Here is a 17,877-nt window from a genome sequence, read left to right as displayed (position 1 = left end):
CCTCGATTTAAAATTTAAACTATTTATAATACGAGTTTTTATATGTAGAATATATGCGTGTTTATAGATAAGAACCATTTTTTAAATAATTATGGATTATATGTTTGTTAATTTATGAGTGGCATGGGCTCATGTAGCATTAGGATTATGGAAAAATTGGGTTCCATGATCTACAAAATTTCTTGAATTAGGTAGACACGCCCAATTGATGTTGGTGTGATGTTTGGTTGATTAAAAAAATATTAATGGAGATCTTTTTAATGATTTTTCTTTTATTATTTAATAAAAATGGGAGGATTTGTTTATTATTTGTTAAATTAATTAATCTACCTTCCAGAACGATCAAAAATTTGAATCTTATATTTTGTACGTTGACATAACATATTAAAATATTTATTAAATATTTTATATATGTATTCGTAGTTATGAAAATATATGTAAATTATCGAAATCATGTATTCTAAATTTAATTCTCAATTAATTTTATTAAATTAGAGTTATGCCTTTTATATTTATTTCAAAAGGTAAGGAAAAAATAGTTAAATAATAAAGAAATAACCAAGGGTGAATCAGCATTAGTAACATCTGGTAAATTTTAGATATTTCTAAGATGTTAATTGATAATTTATCCAATAAACTAAACTTAGCACTCTATCTATATATTTATTTATTTATTGTTAGGTTCAAATTTGATTCATTTAAAATCTACTTATTTAATTTGATAAATACTAAAGAATATACACGTATTGAGGTGGGGTGAAAAGTATTTTTTTAACCGACCTGAAATTTTGGACTGGTTAGGTTGGTAATTTGAGTAACACAGATAAAGTTTCCAACTCAACCAACCTAAACCCTCTATTTTCGAGTTGGATTGGATGGTAAATTGTTTTTTTTATTTTGAATTATTTAAAAAATCATACTTATCTATAATTCATATTACATTAATAACTAAAATCTCATAAAACTCAAATATAAATATTCACAGGTCACAAAAGTCAAATATTATTAATGTTCGTAATAATCTAAGATGTGGAGTAGGCTTGAGTAGAGTTGTAACCATATTTTTTGATTTGTTAAGTTGACTTAAAAAAAAAATGTCAACTCACAGACTTAACGGAGTTTCTCATTCATAATTTGGATTAACAGTTTTAGACGGTAGAATTCTTAAATATGTAATAAACATCTCTCAATTTTTTTTATAATATTCATGAATTTTGACAAGAATTGTATGGGACCATGAAGATATATAAATTTTTGATAGATGGTTCATGTGATATGGCGAGGAGGTGGGTTGTTCTTGTTGCATACGCCGTTGGCTTCTCCTAGCTCAAACCTACGCCACATTTTCTCTCTTATGTTTCTATCATTACCCATTTTATTTTCCCCAGACATATTAAAACTTTATTTCTCATACATTTCACTTTCATAATTCTAATAATTTACTTTTATAGCATTGGTTCATATGTTCATTTAAAACGTACGTACTATACTGCCGACTGCAGCGCCATCGTTATATTCCTCTATAAATTTAGCCACACCCCATTATTAAAAACAGCCCAAACCAGAGCCAGCGACACAATGGACGCCGAGCACCAAATCAAAGCTAATCCCAAGCTTCGTAAATCTAGAAGAGAGCCCGGAGGATGGAAGAGCATGCCCTACATCCTCGGTCGGAGTCTCTGTCTTTCTTTTACTCAATGGGTGTTTCTTTGTTGGGATAATTGTCTGATATTTTGGTGTACTTGCAGGCAATGAAACCTTTGAAAGGCTGGCTTCCATGGGGCTATTGGCTAACTTTATGGTGTATCTCAGAAAAGTGTATCACATGGATCAGGTCTCTGCCACCAGCTTAATGGGTCTATGGACCGGCGTCACCAATTTCCTGCCCCTTCTAGGCGCCTTTCTCTCCGACGCTTATGCCGGCCGCTATTGGACTATCGCCGTTGCTTCCTTCTTTTCTTTCCTCGTAATCCTTCTCAATTTTTCGTAATAATAAATTTTGGAGTTCATCTTTTTGAAGATTCGGTTGGGAATATTTTATTATTTCTTTCATCTATCAATTCGTAATCATTGAGCAGGGGATGACTTCCATGACTTTGACGGCGTGGCTGCCGCAGCTACATCCGCCGACGTGCAGCGGAGCGAATTGCGAAGGGCCGACGGCGTCCCAATTGGGATTCTTAGTGATGAGTCTATGTTTGGTGTCAATTGGTAGCGCCGGGATCAGGCCGTGTAGTATTCCGTTCGGGGTGGACCAATTCGACCCCACCACCGATAAAGGGAGGAAGGGAATAGCTAGTTTTTATAATTGGTACTATGCCACTTTCTCGGTGGTTTTGGTGTTTACTTTGACCATCGTTGTGTATATTCAAGACTCTGTTAGCTGGGTTTTGGGGTATGGCATACCCACAGTGCTTATGTTTTGTTCCATCGTTCTGTTCTTCATGGGGACTCATGTTTATGTGTTCATTAAGCCTGAAGGTAGCATCTTTACTGGGTTAGCTCAAGTTGCTGTTGCTGCCTACAAGAAGCGCCACCTTGAGCTTCCTTCTTTAGACGACCGGACGGCTTTCTATGACCCTCCTTTGGAACCTGGCTCTGTTGTCCTCTCCAAGCTGCCTCTCACCAACCAATTCAGGTCTCTTCTCTACCAATAAAAGACTTTCATACCTCTCAGGTCTCATCTCTACCAATAAAAGACTTTCATAGCTCTCGTGACTTTGCTTTGAGATTTATTAAAATGGTTCGTACCAATAAAAATATATTCCCTCCCAATAATCCTACACTCAAACAAACTATACCGTAGAGGCTCTCTTGAGGCCTATAGAACCCTCGAAGAGTCTCCCCTTTGTTAGACAATTGAGTCCTCGAACGAATAAAGTACACTCTTTGTTAGACAATTGAGTCACTTTTGACTACACTTTTGAGGGCCATACACCTTTTATTCGACATTTGAGTCACTTTTGACTACACTTTCGAAGGCCATACACCTTTTATTCGACATTTGAGTCACTTTTGACTACACTTTCGAGGGCCATACACCCTTTATTCGACATTTGAGTCACTTTTGACTACACTTTCGAGGGCCATACACCCTTTATTCGACATTCGAGTCACTTTTGACTACACTTTCGAGGGTCGTACACCATTTGTTCGATATTTGAGTCACTTTTGACTACATCATCGAGGGTTGTACATCCTTTGTTTGACATTTGAGTCATTTTTTACTACAGTTTTGAGGGTCCCAACTGACTCCACCTTTGAGGGTCCCAACTTCTTTGTTCAACATTTTAGAATTTTATTGACATAACTAAGTTAAGGGCATGACTCTGATACTATGTTAGGAATCACAGATATCCACAATGGTATAATATTGTCCACTTGGTTGACCATAATCTCTAGTGGCTTTGTTTTGAGCTTCCCAAAAAGACTCGAAATATATTCCTTATTTATAAACTCATGATCGTTCCCAAAATTAGGAACGTAAAACTCTCTCCGAACAATCGGTGAGTTTATTTGAAAATTTGTTAATGAAGTCTTGTGGGTTTGAAAATTTTGCAGTTTTCTGAACAAGGCAGCCATAGTTGTGGAGAAGGAGCTAAACCCAGATGGAACAAGGATAAACAAGTGGAATCTAAGCAGCATACAGCAAGTGGAAGAATTGAAATGCTTGGTGAGAGTTGGACCCATCTGGGTCACCGGAATCCTGAGCCTAACTCCAATTATTCAGCAAGCCACTTTCTCAATCTCCCAGGCTCTGCAAATGGACCGTCATATGGGACCCAACTTCCAAATGCCACCTGCTTCAATCATCGTCATCTCCTTCCTCACAATCACGTTTTTCATCCCCCTCTACGACCAATTCCTCGTCCCCGCCTTTAGAAAATTCACCCACCACCCAAACGGCATAACAGAGCTCCAACGAATGGCCGTCGGGATTATCTTCGCCGTTCTCTCCATGATCGTCGCCGGAATAGTGGAGAAAGAGAGAAGAAACCGGGCGAATGGACCCAACGGCGGTTCAATAATGTCGGTGTTTTGGCTGACACCGCAATTCTTCTTGATGGGGCTTTGTGAGGCGTTCAATATAATCGGGCAGATCGAGTTTTTCAATAAGGAATTTCCAGAGCACATGAGGACTATGGGTAACGCTTTCTCCTCCTGCTCCATTGCCTTGTCGAGCTATGTCAACACTGCCATGGTCCTGATTGTGCATCGAACCACCGGCAGCGGCGGCGCTCATGGGAAACCCGATTGGTTGGCCAATGACCTGAACAAAGGCAGACTGGATTACTTTTACTACGTTGTTGCAGCAACAGCCTTTTTTAACTTTTTCTTTTTTATTTACTGCGCCAAGAATTACCATTACAAGGGTAAAGTATCCGACTCTCAACAGGATTTGGAACTTGTAATAGCCTCCGACAAAAAGCTGGATGTCTGAATTTCGTACTTAATAATTAATTCGTTACCCCACTTATTACCATACAAAATTATTATTGGACTCCACGTTTCCTTATTTAAGGCGATTATATCTCCCATTATTTAAGATATTTTAAAAAATTTAAAATAAAGTCATTAGCGTTTATCCTCAAATTTTATAATATTATACAAATGTGAAGTAGTTGACAAGAATCACTACAAGGAAGTAAGATTCATAATATATTGTTGATATCTCAAGTAAGAGTATTTCGGATTACGTTGTTGATTGAGTATCTCAGTTAAGAAGACTTGTTTGAGATTCAAATTACTCCACAAGAAAAATCGATCGTGTCAAATTTGAATGATTCTAAACATGTAGTTTAAATGTTTGTTTTTTTTACTACATTTCCAAGTCATAGCTTTCTTAGTGATTCAAAGATCGCTCATGACTTTATACAGCTTCAAAATGAAGATTTATAATCCATGAGAAATTATGTCTTACGACCATAATTAGCCACTACATATAATTAGCACAATATAAATGAAACGTAAGTGAATAAATGAAATATCATAATTCTAAATTATCATCCACTAAATGAAGATGAATTATTTTTAATGCGCCCAAAATTACAATATTTTGCGAGAATTTGAATAACATTTTCTTTCACGCACAGGACCGCGCACCTTCGATCATGCTAATGAGGAGAACAGTTGGCCAACGCCTTCCTCTCGATCTCATTCACCATTGCTACCTATGCGAAAACTTTGGTGGCCATAATTGTACACAGTATCAACTGTCCGCCTTGGAGAGTCTAATTTGGCCACACACGTTGGAAAGTTGACAATCACTGCTATATTTGCTTATTCAACTTGTTCTTGACGGTGTTATGTGGTGGTCATTGTCAGTACGAGAAAGCTGCAGGCTGATAAGCAATGAACCGAGTGGAGCTTAGCTTTCTCAGAAAAGGAATCCAACTGCTGATATAGTAGGCCACGAAGAATATTGAATGAGCCCCACTGTCTGGACCTTGTGATACAAAGCCCATTATTAGATTTGGTTCAAGTTCATGTGGACAAGGCTGCATGGATGGTGTTGATATCAAATATATTGGTTGTTGGGGGAAATTTGACATACTTTAATGCCCCAAACTGAGTACCAAAGTTAGGCTTCAGCTGGTTAACGTCCTTGAGAGACTTCGTTCACAATTTTCGGTTGCCTTCTCATTGTAAATGTGATCTTCGTACTCTGTGGTTGAAACAATTTGAGTTGGAAAAAGATATAAAATTACCCTACTCGACTTTAGTCTTGGTCATACGACATAGATGCAGGAGCCATCAAGTGTTGAATATGGAATAGACGGTTAACAAAAGTATTAGTAATTAGATATATGGTTTTTTTAGTGATTCTTTGTCGGCTCCTAATTTTTGTTAAACGTACATATATATATATATATATATTTTTTTTGTAATTTAAAGTTTAAATTTTAGAGTATACTTAAAATTCTCTTAGGATAATCTTTTTTAAACGAAATCAAATAATTTATTGTTCTATATTTGTATAAAATGAAGATCTCAACATTTTTATTGACATTTTAAAAATTTGATGATAATATAAATTAAAATAAAAATAATAATAGGTAATTATTATTATTATTTTTTGTATATAGAAAAGGTCAGTTTATTTAATTATATATTGAATTTCTAATAATAATAAGAATAATAATAATAAAGGAAGAAAAAAACAAAAAAAAGTTTGGCCCAATTGTAGTGGATAGAAGAGAGCCCAGCGATAGGCCTTAACCCTCTCTCTCTCATATCTCTGTTAAATTGAGTCTGCATCCCTCCCGCCTCCTCCTCTTTCCCCAATCGCATTCTCTTTCCGCTTACAGAAACCTTTCAAAACCCTCGGTCTACTGTCCCTCCCATCACCACTGATTCTTGGTGGTGCTCCGACGATTGCCCTCTTTACCACCGCCTTCGCCGGACTAAACAATGGCGGCTGCAGCTCCCTCTGATGTCTCCGATGGACCAGTCCTCAGCCTCATCAACAAGCGTCTCCGCGCCCTTCGCAAGAAGCATAATCGTATCCTTCAGATGGAAGAGGCCATTTCTCAGGGAAAGCCTATTAACAAGGAGCAAGAGGACGTCCTTCGCTCTAAGCCTTCTGTTACCGCTCTCATCGATGAGCTTGAAAAGCTTCGTCAACCGCTATCGTCGGCTGTCTCTGAGGAAATTAACTTGGCTGTTCAACGCCAGCAGGCGAGTGTCTCCTCTCAGCCCGTTGTAACCGATGATTCGCCTTCGGAGGTTACGGATGACAAGCCGAGTGGCGAGAAAGACCAGTCCGAAAACGCTGTGGTTGAGGACCTTCTAAACCTCCTTTATTTTGGCTCTTTGTTTGACGTCAAATCTCAAAGCGATTTTACTTCTACGATGCTTACGAGAACGCACGAAAGAAGTTGCTGCATCACCTACGATTATGTCACCGACGATGCTACCGATCTTCTTGCCGAGAGGGATTTGGATTTGATATCGACGATGAGCGGCCTATTGGTCTCTCGTCCCGTAGATTCGAATTTGCCGCATAAGAATGCATTGGAGCGTTGCATCGAGCACGCTAAACTCTGGCTCACGAAGGCTGATCAGCCTATTGAGCCTAACACGGACGTTACTTGTATTGTTTTTTTCCTTATTTCTACTCGATTTATTTATCGCTAGTTTTGTTCGTTTAATTTCGTTCTTTCCTTTTGGATGTTCTGTTGACTTGTAATACAACTTTGTAGATGCAAACTTGAGGGAGAGGTTGCACAAGATCATGGCATCAGATTACTTCACTACCACACCTGAGATAAAAGGTCCTGTTGAGGTAGCTGCTGTTGCTGCAGGAAACTATGCCAATTTCCAGGTTCCGGTGGCTGTCCATGAAGAAGAATCAGATGAAAAGTTTCAACATACGGTATTATTGGATTCTCATACCATATGATATTATTCATCTGTCACATGATCTCTTTTAAATGAATATCAAGTAATTCTTCTATGTAATTTGTTTCATCCGTCGTGCAGTGCTTTACATTAACTTAATGCCTTTCATCAAACTCTCTTTTAAAATTGCAGTTAGAATAGGAATGAAAATTCTATTAAAAAAGAGAGAATGGCCTTTTCCTGTAGGAGTTTGATCACGATGAGAAACCTTTCTGTTGATTTGTGGAGCTTGGAAACCTTTACATACATTGGTTACTATTGTGGGAGCTTCCCTTCATCCTTGTTGAAGTCTCCTAATCTTCCTCCTTGCACTCTTCCAGCATTTTCTAAATATGTCCCTTTTTCAATGACTTATAGTTTAGACCATTTTGGCAAATTAGCTGATTTTCATGGTATCTTTTCTCAAAAGGTGGCAAAAGTTTACAAGCTTGAGTAAGAAGTAAAGGCTTTCTTTGACACAAAGGACAATGATTAGTGATCAACCTAACTTCTTGACTGTTTCTTCCTGCCTCGAAAAACAAATAACTTTCTTACTGAGGCTGACATATCGAAGACTTTGGAGGAAGTGTATGTGTTTTCCTCCTTATTTTGCACTTCCTTTCCTTCTTGTTTAGACATGGGCTATTTGACCTTGTCTTGTCCAAAGCCTGCTTAGAAGGATTCTTGCCAATTTGTTACCCATCAGCTGAAGAAAACAGAACCACCATCAACCATGGGAGGTGGTATTTGGTAATTTAAAAATAAGAAATTGCTCGGATTTACTTCAAGTGGAGGGTAAGAATTTGAACTTTTGACCTCATGGAAATGAGTCAAATGCCTTAATGACTAAGCTATGCACATGTTGGAACACCTTTGAAGGGGTAGGGGTTTAAGCCATGTCTATGAGTTTGAAGAAACTACTAGAGGAGAAAGCTTTATGGAGAATTGCTATTGAGACCTAATTAGCCACTTCTCATTTTTGTTCATTCTCAAACTTTCACTTCTTGCTCATCACAAGGCCCTTGAAGGTGTCTTCCAAGCACAAAGACCTCATTCATTTTGAAGTTAAATCATTCATTGTAAAGCTTAATTAGTAGTGATCTAAAGGTCTTCTACCTATGCTTGGGAAAATTTGTGCTTGAGCGAGGCCAATGCTCGCCTTTTGAGATCTTCCTTAATTCTTCTCAATATTCAATTATAGAGCCTCTTTATCCTAGATATTTGTAGTCCACTAATCAACTCTTAGAAATCTAGGCATAAGAAGAAACTTTAAGGAAGATGAATTTGTTGAATTCGCCTTCCTATCTCGCTTTCTTTTTGATTTCTGGCCAAACAACCACATTTGATCATTGGACTCAGCATTCAGATCCCCGTGGCAGCTTGGCTGTAGGCTTCCTCCTTAAAGATTTAGTCAGCCACAGCTCCCTGTCTTTGTGCTTTTTCCTTGGGGCGGTTCAGTCTTTGCAAGAAAGATCAGAAACTCAAAGTCGGCCCTTGCTTGCTCATTTACTGGTGGTTTCTTTAACTTCATACTCCACCTTCAATTGGCACATGGCATTCTTACACATGATTTTTGCAGAATTTGGACCCTTGGGTTCGAGAGATCTGTCGTTAAAGAGGTACAATAGAATCTTCAACAACAAGTATAAATTGTTTAGTTGGGTTATAGATTTATTACCATCTGTGGCTCCTTTTTGGCTTAAACTCTCGTTTGCTTCAATTTTAAAACTTTGTAGCTTAAGTACTATTTTAGGCAATTGGAAGAGCCTTTTACATCTCCTTTGTATTTGAGCTTGGCTTATGGTATTCCGCCCATCCTTCAAAATATCAAATTGTTTCTTATTAAACTAAATGTTAAATATATGTCTTAGTTCCTAATGTTTGAGTTCTTGTTGCTTTTTTTTATTTAAAGAAACTAATAAATTCACTTATATTTTAATGTTTTTCAATCATTACCCTTCTCTTTGGTGGATATTTGGGCTGTTAATAAATTTACATGATATCATATTTAGCAGAGTTGTTAGAAATTTAAAGGAAGAATTAGGCAACCTAAGACCAAGAGAAGATTGATTATGCAGACAAAATTTATTAGTTCTTTTTTTACATTAAAAAAAAAACTAATAAATTTGGTCACTTATGTTTTAATGTTTTTCAATCATTACCCTTCTCTTTGGTGGATGTTAAAATTTGGTTGATAATAAATTTACTGTATATGATATCTAGTGAGTTGTTAGAAATTTGAAGGAAGAACTAGGCAACCTAAGACTAAGAGAAGAATGATTATGCAAACTTAGACATTTGGAGAAAAAATTAGAAACTTTCCTCCCTTAAGTGGCCTAATTCTTACTTTAAGTTTGCTTCAACTCACCAAATATCATACCATGTAAACTTTACATCAACTGATTTTTGCATTCACTAAATTGAAAAAACATTCATACATCAGGGTGAAAATAAACATATGCTACACATAGGATGTTCACAATTTCAAATTTATTGGGTGTTTGGCTTGTCAGCCAAACAGAACATTATACAATTATTCAGTGGCCATAAGTTCAAAGAAAAGTAAGAAATTCTATGGCTGTAGCTGTAGCTGTAGCTTGAGTTTATGTTTTGAGATGATTAGCTGGATCATTAAGAAGAAAACAAGGATAATAGTGGAAGGATGTGATGTTGTATTATTGTATAAGTAGGTTTTAGGAGGTTAGGTTATTCATTAGTTGGTTGGCAATTCGTTGTCATTTGTAATTTAGTAACTTGTTTTTCCTATTCTTTTGACTGTTGAAGGTTGTTAGGAGCTGGTATAAAAGCCAGGCATTTTGTTAACTTTTGTTTAATTTTTTTGGAAATAAGAAAAGTTATTTTTGTGGTTGGTGCTTCATGTATTGCATTTTTATAATCTCTAAATATAGGAACTAGCTTGCCTTCTTTTGAGATTTTGCAATAACAATGTTTTTCATCTCAGGATTTCCGTTCTATCAATGAAATAAAAAAATAAAAAAAATAAAAAAATCAACGCTTCTCATTAAAAAATGTTTCAAGTATAGGGGAACGTTGATTTTATATTATAATTTCTTACCAAATCAATGAAAATATTTAGACATCAGATGCCTAAATCTTATACACTAAGTGTTCTGAGGAATCTTTTTTTCTTCGGTCTTTTTCTGTTGTTTGTGTTAGCCCACTCAACTGTTTTAGCTTGTTGCATTGTGCTGAGTGTTCAACCATCTTCATAAATGCTATTGAAACTTTTCCCAAGGAAATAGTACGTTAGCATCTCGACGTTTTGTTTCTGTTTGTTAATCGCAATCCATGTAGGATGCCTTCAGCATTAAATCATTGGGTGGGGGTTAATGTTTTTTCTGGATAGGAAAGAAGAGAGACCGAAATTCAGCCTTCTCTTTTTCCTCTGGGATTTGAGTTATTTTTTTTATCCCTTGTTTGATCATAGAAAATTACATGCTTGGCTTTGTAGAAGAAATTTAGGGAATTTGAGCACCGAAGGTCAAATTGCTTGGGTGCACTGTTTGGTTTCCGTTTTCTTTTCAAAGATGTCAAAGACCATTTAATCTTTTAGCGGACAATCATTTTATGTTTCTTTGAAGCTTATATCTACTATGGATTGAAAAGTATATTTTTTTTGTCGATGGCCTTGGATAGAAAATCGTCAGAAAACTACGGAATTCAAAAGTACATCTTTATTTTGTCAATAGCCTTGGGAAAAAGATTGTCACAATGTCTCTCCTCAGGATTTTCATTCTTTTCTGCCAACTTTTCTCATCTGAATTCTTAAGTTGCTTAAGTAATGGAGTAATTTGATTTATTAGTGGTTGAGTTTGCTGCTTTATAGCAATGAGCAATTGATGAAGTACCTCAAACCTATAGGGTTCAGTTGTTTGCAATTATTATTGAAGTTTTTTTTACCTTACTGCAATTTTTTTGTTTGTGTTATGTTACAAAATTTGAAAATAATATTGTATAACTCCTTAATTTGTAGGATGTTGACGTGGGAGACTTGCAAGGAGATGATATCAGTGATGGTCAACCTGGTTCTGTTGACGAGATGCCCAGGGTATGCCCCAATTTTGTTAATCTTTCTGTAGTACTTCATTCTCTATATAGCCGACCCCTTGTTTTATTGTACTTTTTGGGTGTCTTTATTTGAATATGGAGACTTCTGCTTTGCAGGATGTGCAAGAAACTGGAAATTCTTCTGAACTCGTCACACAGCAAGAAGTGAGACCAGAAGAAGAATTTGAGCAGAAACATGCGGACGGAGATGCAAAAGATCAGCAGTATGTTCCTCGAAGGGGCTATATGAACCAAAGAGGTGGCCGTGGAGTTGGTGGCCGAAGAGGATATTCTAATGGTCGTGGAGGTCGAGGCGACGGAAGGGGAGGAGGATCCTACCAGAATGGACGCAGCCGATATTATGACCAGTCAGGAAACTATTATCAGAGGAACTACTACAATGGTCGAGGAAGAGGTGGGAGGGGCGGTGGCCAATCTTACAACAGTCATGGTTCAGCCCAAGGCGCTCCTAACTCTAACTCTAACTCTGCAAGTGTTGGCGTGGCTTTGTGATGACGGTATTGATATGTCCTCGGGGTGTTTCTCAGAAGTGGGTGGGTGATGCGAATGTTTGTTGCTTTTCATTATTCTCTCTCTCCATCTCTGGACGTTGGTCCTCGTTGAATTCACCATCCTACATCTTGTTTTTGTAGTCCTAGTTTTGATGGATCCAATGGAACCTGTGTACAAAAGGGCGGATATTGCCAAACCGTTGGATCCTAAGTTATTTTGTGGACACGAGTTGCTGATGTTTAGACGCGCATGTTAAGGTATGATATGGTTTTCTCGTTTTCTTATCAAGTGTTCTTTGTCCTTAAATAACATACGAATCTAGACTCATTGAATAACTTCACTGAATCAGTTCGGAAAGCTTGTTCCCTCTGATGTAGTGCAACTTGGTACTAATTGAACTGAGATTCTGTCCAGAGGAATTTCCATTGGTAGTAGTGTGTTTAGTGTTGAGTGCGCTGAACTTCTCTAAAAAAAAAAAAATTGAGTTATGGTTCTGGGAGCATTCGTTTATCGCTCTTGTTTGTGTTATCTACTGCTCTGTTTTTCACATTATTGAAATTGATTTGGTTTAAAACAAAAGGAGCATTTGAGTTAGGTACAAAAGAAAAGGCGTCATTTGTAAGTGTGCTGTCAAAGCAATTTGGGGGAATAGCGTTTGATGACTTGTTATGCTTTTAGGGTACAGAACTTATTCTCTAACTTCAGTTTTCTTTTACCACAAGGATTTTTAAGTTCATTCATCCGATGAGAATTAAGATCACATAATTCCATTCACCCATTTCATTTCTCTTCCCATCTTTCTAGTTGCTTGAATCTCCAATTAGGTTAAGATTTTCATAATTGCATTTAGGCATTTCTATAACTTTGATTTGATCTATAACTTTGATTTGATTGTTTTATCAATAAATCAATTGATTCATAAACAACATTCAACTTTTGTTGATTCTTTTTATAAAAAAAATTCTAAATTTCGTTCACATTGAAAATATTCTTTCAGTTGTCAAGTTTATTCCATTTCCACAATTTGTTAGGTTTATTCTCCAAATTTGAAGGTCCAAAAAATGTTCTAACTTTCATTATTATTTGTATTTGTAATGCAACTAGGAAGTGTGATGCCCTTTTGAGAAAAAATTGGAGTCGTTATTTTAATGTTACATGAGAATGTTCGAGAGTAAAGGATGTGCACATGAATGCAAAATAGACCTAATTCCATCTCTAAGGAGGGCCTATTACTTGTAAAGCTTGAATTCAAACCTTCTCGAATTTTCATATTAAAATGCTACTTTAAAAGTATTTATTAAAAATTTGAAAATTGAGGCAAATAACTTTCTATAAAATTGCAGTGTAAACTTTATTAATACACTTATTTTAAATTTGGTCTTAAAAATTTCTATATATATATATATTTTTTATTTAGTTCACTTTACTAGAAAGAAAACAGAGTTTATATTTAATAAACTGATTAATTTTGAAATATTTTAATTTATCAGAAATTTAATAAACGCAAAATTAAAATTTATTATTATAATATTCTATTATATCAACCTTTTTATATAACGAACAACAATTTTTCATTATTCGAACAATCATCATTTATTCTCCACCTTCGATTGTCCATATAAAAAGCAAAAAGCTAAACGAAAAAAAAAAAAAAAAATCCTCCATTTATTTTAAGTTCGTGTTTGTAATTTTGGCAATTTAATTTTTCCTTTCCTTTTCGGGAATTTTATCTTCCTTTTTTTTCTTTCTTTCTTTTCCTTTTTATCCATCAATTTTGGAGATTTCCAATGGCTAATAAATTAATGATTAAGAGAATAAATTATAATAAATTAAAACTTGTGTGATTATGTTGGGATGAGTGAGATAAATTCATTATATTTAATTTTTTGAAAAGTATATGTATAATTAATTATATTAAATTTATTTACATAAAAATAATGATTAAGATTGTTGGCTAAATAAATAAAAAATCCTAAAATTTAAAAAAATAAATAAAAACTTAATTGAATAAAAGCAAAATGAATACCAACCATTAATTATTTGAAGTCCGATCAGAATCAAATAAAAATATTATTTATTTACATAAAATTTTGAAAGCATTCACATAGATTGGAGGTGACGGAATCATATTTTTTCTTCTCTTTATATAAAGCTGATCATCAGCCATGTCTTGAAAGCTGTGCATTCAAACAAGATTTCCATCTTAGAAGAGGTTCAAACAAAGATCTGAGTTCAAAGCTTGAAGCTTCAATTTCAAAGAAATGGGAGCAAGCTTTACAATCCCACGTTCAAAATCTTCCAATGCAACATTACAAGCAATGACTCCCACCATTGTGGAGTGCCACAACAAAGCAGAGTGGACAGCTCGTTTGGAAGCCACAAGGGAAACAAACAAGCTTGTAAGTTTCATACCAACTCTTTATCCCAACATATAGGGATGCATACGCTTTCGGTTTGTGATTTCTTCTTGTGCTGCTGGTTTGGTGTAGATGGTGATTGACTTCACTGCTGCATGGTGTGGACCTTGTCGACAAATGGAGCCGACCATCAAGGAGTTTGCTTCGAGGTTCAAGGATGTTGAGTTCGTCAAAATCGACGTCGATGAGTTGATGGTATGAGCTTTCAATCTTGTTTTGATTCAGTGGATGAGTTTGAACGTGACTGACTGTGTTGAAAAAATGGATGACAACAGGATGTTGCAAAGGAATATGGAGTGGACGCAATGCCAACATTCATACTGATTAAGAAGGGGAAGGTAGTTGATAAGGTGGTCGGCGCCAGGAAGGATGACCTGCAGAAGAAGATTGAGAATCATGGTAAATATTGATGGATGCTCCTCTTGAAGCTTCTCAATAAGCCAGGAAGAACTAGTACTATAGAACAAACTAAAATGGTGTTTATTTTATTATTCCAGCCCTTCTCACTTCTGATATATATATATATATATATATATATATATATATATATATATAAAAGGTATACTTCCTTCTACTATTTCTCCAATCTCTCTGTCTTTTTCTCTTCCTCCGCACCAGTATTGTAATAACGTCCACCGCTAAAAGATATTGTCCTCTTTGGACAAACGTGTCAGCTAGGGAGAGGTAAGCCTACCGCTAGTAAATATTATCCTCTTTGAGCAAACATGTCTGCTAGGGAGAGGTTTCCACACCCTTATAAAGAATGCTTCGTTCTTCTCCCCATCTGAGGTGGGATCACACAATCCATCCCCCTCCCTTCAGGGCCCAGCGACCTTCCTGACACTCGTTCCTCTCCCCAATCGATATGGGATCTCACAATCCAGCTACCTTCGGACCTAGCGTCCTTGCTAGCACAATGCCTCGTGTCTACCCCCTTCGGAGCTCAACCTCCTCGTTGACACATCGTTTGATATATGGCTTTAATACCATTTGTAATAGCTCAAGCCCACCGCTAGCAGATATTGTCCTCTCTGGACTCTCCCTTTTGGGTTTCCCCTCAAGGTTTCTAAAACGTGTTTGCTAGGGAGAGGTTTCCACATCTTAATAAAGAATGCTTCGTTCTCCCCTCTAACTGATGTGGGATCTTACAAGTACATAACAAAAGTGCCGGTAGCCTAGCCATGTGAAAGTCGAGAAGATTTTGGTAATGCTAGAAAATTTTAGAAGATAAGAAAAGGGACAATTGCATAACTTATTCAGCACCGGTGGACGCAAAGAATGCACAAATTCCAAGCTAATAGCATACAAATAATCTTACATTAACTTCCCGTAAAATTGTGTGATCACATGACGCAACATTATTATAATAAAATCAAAGCAACTTTTGGCTACAAGGGCAGTGGATGAAGAATGCCAGATTTCTCTTCCTAAATCATATTCCAGGAATCAATCAAGCAGTTCTTCAAAATCCTAGTATGCACAATGCTCCTTTCCGGAGATTAAGACAGGTATTTACATGTTTTTGAGCTCTCATTATCGATCCACGGTGTAGAAGGTTCGTTGTGGTGGCTGCTCCAGAATGCAACTTCTTAATCAGAACCACCCAAAGCCCTTCTTAGATCAGATTTCTGTTCAAAAGTAAGCATTGATGGGAAAATGATATCAAACTTGATCCTTAGGTTCCCCTTCTTGTTTGGTTCTTTAGAGATGGGCATTCCTTCATTCTGGATCACTACCTCGTAACCGGGTTTGACAATATCAGTTACAGAAGTGAGATTTCTTCCATCCAAAGTTGTAACGTTCAATGTCTTTCCAGTGAGTGCTTCTAATAGAGATATTTTCTGATTGATTACCAAATCATTACCATCCCTCTCAAATACAGGATGGGGTTTCTCATCGATGATAAATATAAGATCAGCAGGAGAAACTCCAGGTTCTTGATTGCCTTTCTCAGGGAAAGTGACTTTTGTCCCCTTCTTCCAACCAGGTTTAATATCTATTTTTAACACTTCATCAACAGTTTTTGGCTTCCTACAAAACAAGTTCCTTGAATAAGCCTAAATTGAGGAGGAAAAAGTAAAGAAGAAAATGAAAGAACATTGAAGATACAATGAGATCAACGAAATAAGGTGTCAATTGTGAGCTTGATTGCAATGTGATGCAAGAAAGAAAGAACAAGCTTAAGTTCATCTAATCCAAATCAATATTGCTTTCCAATTCAGCAATAAAAACATACTTATTACTCCTAAATAACAGAAGATATCCTTATAGATGCTTTAGTCAGCTGGAAGTTATAAAAAAGGGCAGCCTTGTGGTTATTGAAGGTAGAAGCACCAAGTCCTTTCCTGATCATAAACTTTATGTCAGAGTATAATATTCAAAAGATCATAATCTACCCATTGTCTTTCTGCAACACATGCACAACCATCCAATTAGCTACACAAGTAGGCTTCACAGCTTAGGTAGATAAGAGTTCGAAATAATATGCTATTCTATTTTCAGAGTTGCACACCCCACTGGTTCATAATTGTTCATCCTGTCGCCTTTCTATCAAAGGTAAAAGTAGAACAGAAGGAATCATTTGCCATGTAAAGGGATATCAATATCCTGATAATCCAAGGCAGCTCAGCCAGGAAAAAGGAATAATATTTTCCTCTACATCTCCACCCCTTAAGTTTTACAGCATCAAAGATCACTACTAGTAACCCATGGACATTCATCGACACCATTAGATGCAATCGAAACAAATTAGAGCTATAAGCATTTAACGTTTTGTTTCAACAAAAACAGAAAAAGTAAACAAGAAATTTTACATACCCAAATTCATCGGGGACAGTGCGGGAAATCCTCATCTTTCTTCGCGAACCTTTGTAAATCTCCTCCAAGCTACACATTAACTTGCTCTCAATTGGCGGTGCTTTCCTATTCGATTTCTTCCCAGCCTCCGCCTTCCCATTCCTAAACAAACTCTCTCTCTTAAACCCTCCGCTCTTAGCACTCCCAGCTCCGCCGAAAAACTCGGCAAAAATGTCCTCGGCATCGCGAGGGAAATAAGAAAAAGAGGGATTGGAATCGGGCGGAGGGACAAAATCGGCGGAATTGAGAGCCTCCTCACCGTAGAGATCGTAGATCTGACGCTTCTTAGCGTCGCTTAAAACATCATAAGCCTCAGAGATCTGCTTGAACTTTGCCTCCGCCTCTTTCTTGTTGGAAGGATTCTTATCAGGATGCCATTTCATAGCCAAACTCTTGTAGGACCTCTTCAGGTCCTCTTCATTGGCATTTCTGTTCACCTTCAACACATTGTAGTAGTCCACCCCCATCAAACAGCTACGTTTCTGCAACTCCTCGATCTCTCACAGCCTCGAACTGACGATTGTTCTACCGAAATCCCTGAGAGCCCAAAATTTCTTCGAATTGACTTCAGTTCTGGAAGCAAAGTTGAAGAAGAACTGGAAAATTTGAAGAAACAGAGAAATCCGGGGGGGGGGGGGGAACC

At 36.8% G+C, this 17,877-nt stretch overlaps 4 protein-coding genes across 5 annotated transcripts in view; 3 read left to right on the top strand and 1 right to left on the bottom strand.

Moving 5' to 3' along the window:
* Positions 1-1,477: 1,477 nt before the first annotated feature.
* LOC111458629 (protein NRT1/ PTR FAMILY 2.13-like) lies at positions 1,478-4,480 on the top strand. Its single transcript, XM_023101392.1, has 4 exons — positions 1,478-1,669; positions 1,749-1,966; positions 2,079-2,638; positions 3,562-4,480. The coding sequence occupies exons 1-4, from the start codon at positions 1,579-1,581 to the stop codon at positions 4,439-4,441; spliced, it is 1,749 nt and encodes a 582-aa protein (XP_022957160.1). The 5' UTR covers positions 1,478-1,578; the 3' UTR covers positions 4,442-4,480.
* Positions 4,481-6,257: 1,777 nt separating this feature from the next.
* LOC111458483 lies at positions 6,258-12,318 on the top strand. 2 transcript variants are annotated; one of them, XM_023101183.1, is made up of 5 exons: positions 6,258-7,093; positions 7,203-7,375; positions 11,375-11,449; positions 11,566-12,002; positions 12,102-12,318. In XM_023101183.1, exons 1-4 carry the CDS (start codon positions 6,412-6,414, stop codon positions 11,959-11,961), a joined length of 1,326 nt encoding a protein of 441 aa, XP_022956951.1. In that variant the 5' UTR covers positions 6,258-6,411; the 3' UTR covers positions 11,962-12,002; positions 12,102-12,318. The 2 variants fall into 2 exon arrangements, with proteins under 2 accessions (XP_022956951.1, XP_022956950.1); XM_023101182.1 differs by having other exon boundaries at positions 11,566-12,296.
* A 1,811-nt stretch (positions 12,319-14,129) lies between these two features.
* LOC111458583 (thioredoxin H4-like) lies at positions 14,130-14,895 on the top strand. The gene is made up of 3 exons (XM_023101331.1): positions 14,130-14,360; positions 14,451-14,573; positions 14,654-14,895. Exons 1-3 carry the CDS (start codon positions 14,223-14,225, stop codon positions 14,786-14,788), a joined length of 396 nt encoding a protein of 131 aa, XP_022957099.1. The 5' UTR covers positions 14,130-14,222; the 3' UTR covers positions 14,789-14,895.
* Positions 14,896-15,606: 711 nt separating this feature from the next.
* The window catches only part of LOC111458803 (dnaJ homolog subfamily B member 4-like), a 3,127-nt gene continuing 856 nt past the window's right edge, over positions 15,607-17,877 (bottom strand). The window contains exons 2-3 of the mRNA XM_023101623.1: positions 17,196-17,867; positions 15,607-16,409 (exon numbers count right to left, since the gene is read on the bottom strand). Of these exons, the coding sequence (XP_022957391.1) occupies positions 15,968-16,409; positions 17,196-17,701 (948 nt within the window). The 5' untranslated portion in view covers positions 17,702-17,867 and the 3' untranslated portion in view covers positions 15,607-15,967. The remainder of the gene's footprint in view (positions 16,410-17,195; positions 17,868-17,877) is intronic.

The sequence above is a fragment of the Cucurbita moschata genome, unplaced genomic scaffold (genome assembly GCF_002738365.1).
Source record: "Cucurbita moschata cultivar Rifu unplaced genomic scaffold, Cmos_1.0 Cmo_Scf00021, whole genome shotgun sequence".
Taxonomy (NCBI): domain Eukaryota; kingdom Viridiplantae; phylum Streptophyta; class Magnoliopsida; order Cucurbitales; family Cucurbitaceae; genus Cucurbita; species Cucurbita moschata.
This window is presented reverse-complemented; position numbering and strand designations above follow the sequence as displayed.

Bases quoted from the DNA above. Each gene is read 5' to 3' on its own strand.
- LOC111458629 (XM_023101392.1), top strand. From the start codon at position 1,579: ATGGACGCCGAGCACCAAATCAAAGCTAATCCCAAGCTTCGTAAATCT. The intron at 1,670-1,748 runs GTCGGAGTCTCT...GTGTACTTGCAG, and splicing joins GAGCATGCCCTACATCCTCG to GCAATGAAACCTTTGAAAGG. The intron at 1,967-2,078 runs GTAATCCTTCTC...ATCATTGAGCAG, and splicing joins CTTCCTTCTTTTCTTTCCTC to GGGATGACTTCCATGACTTT.
- LOC111458483 (XM_023101183.1), top strand. From the start codon at position 6,412: ATGGCGGCTGCAGCTCCCTCTGATGTCTCCGATGGACCAGTCCTCAGC. The intron at 7,094-7,202 runs GTATTGTTTTTT...ACAACTTTGTAG, and splicing joins GCCTAACACGGACGTTACTT to ATGCAAACTTGAGGGAGAGG. The intron at 7,376-11,374 runs GTATTATTGGAT...CTTAATTTGTAG, and splicing joins ATGAAAAGTTTCAACATACG to GATGTTGACGTGGGAGACTT.
- LOC111458583 (XM_023101331.1), top strand. From the start codon at position 14,223: ATGGGAGCAAGCTTTACAATCCCACGTTCAAAATCTTCCAATGCAACA. The intron at 14,361-14,450 runs GTAAGTTTCATA...GGTTTGGTGTAG, and splicing joins CAAGGGAAACAAACAAGCTT to ATGGTGATTGACTTCACTGC. The intron at 14,574-14,653 runs GTATGAGCTTTC...GGATGACAACAG, and splicing joins TCGACGTCGATGAGTTGATG to GATGTTGCAAAGGAATATGG.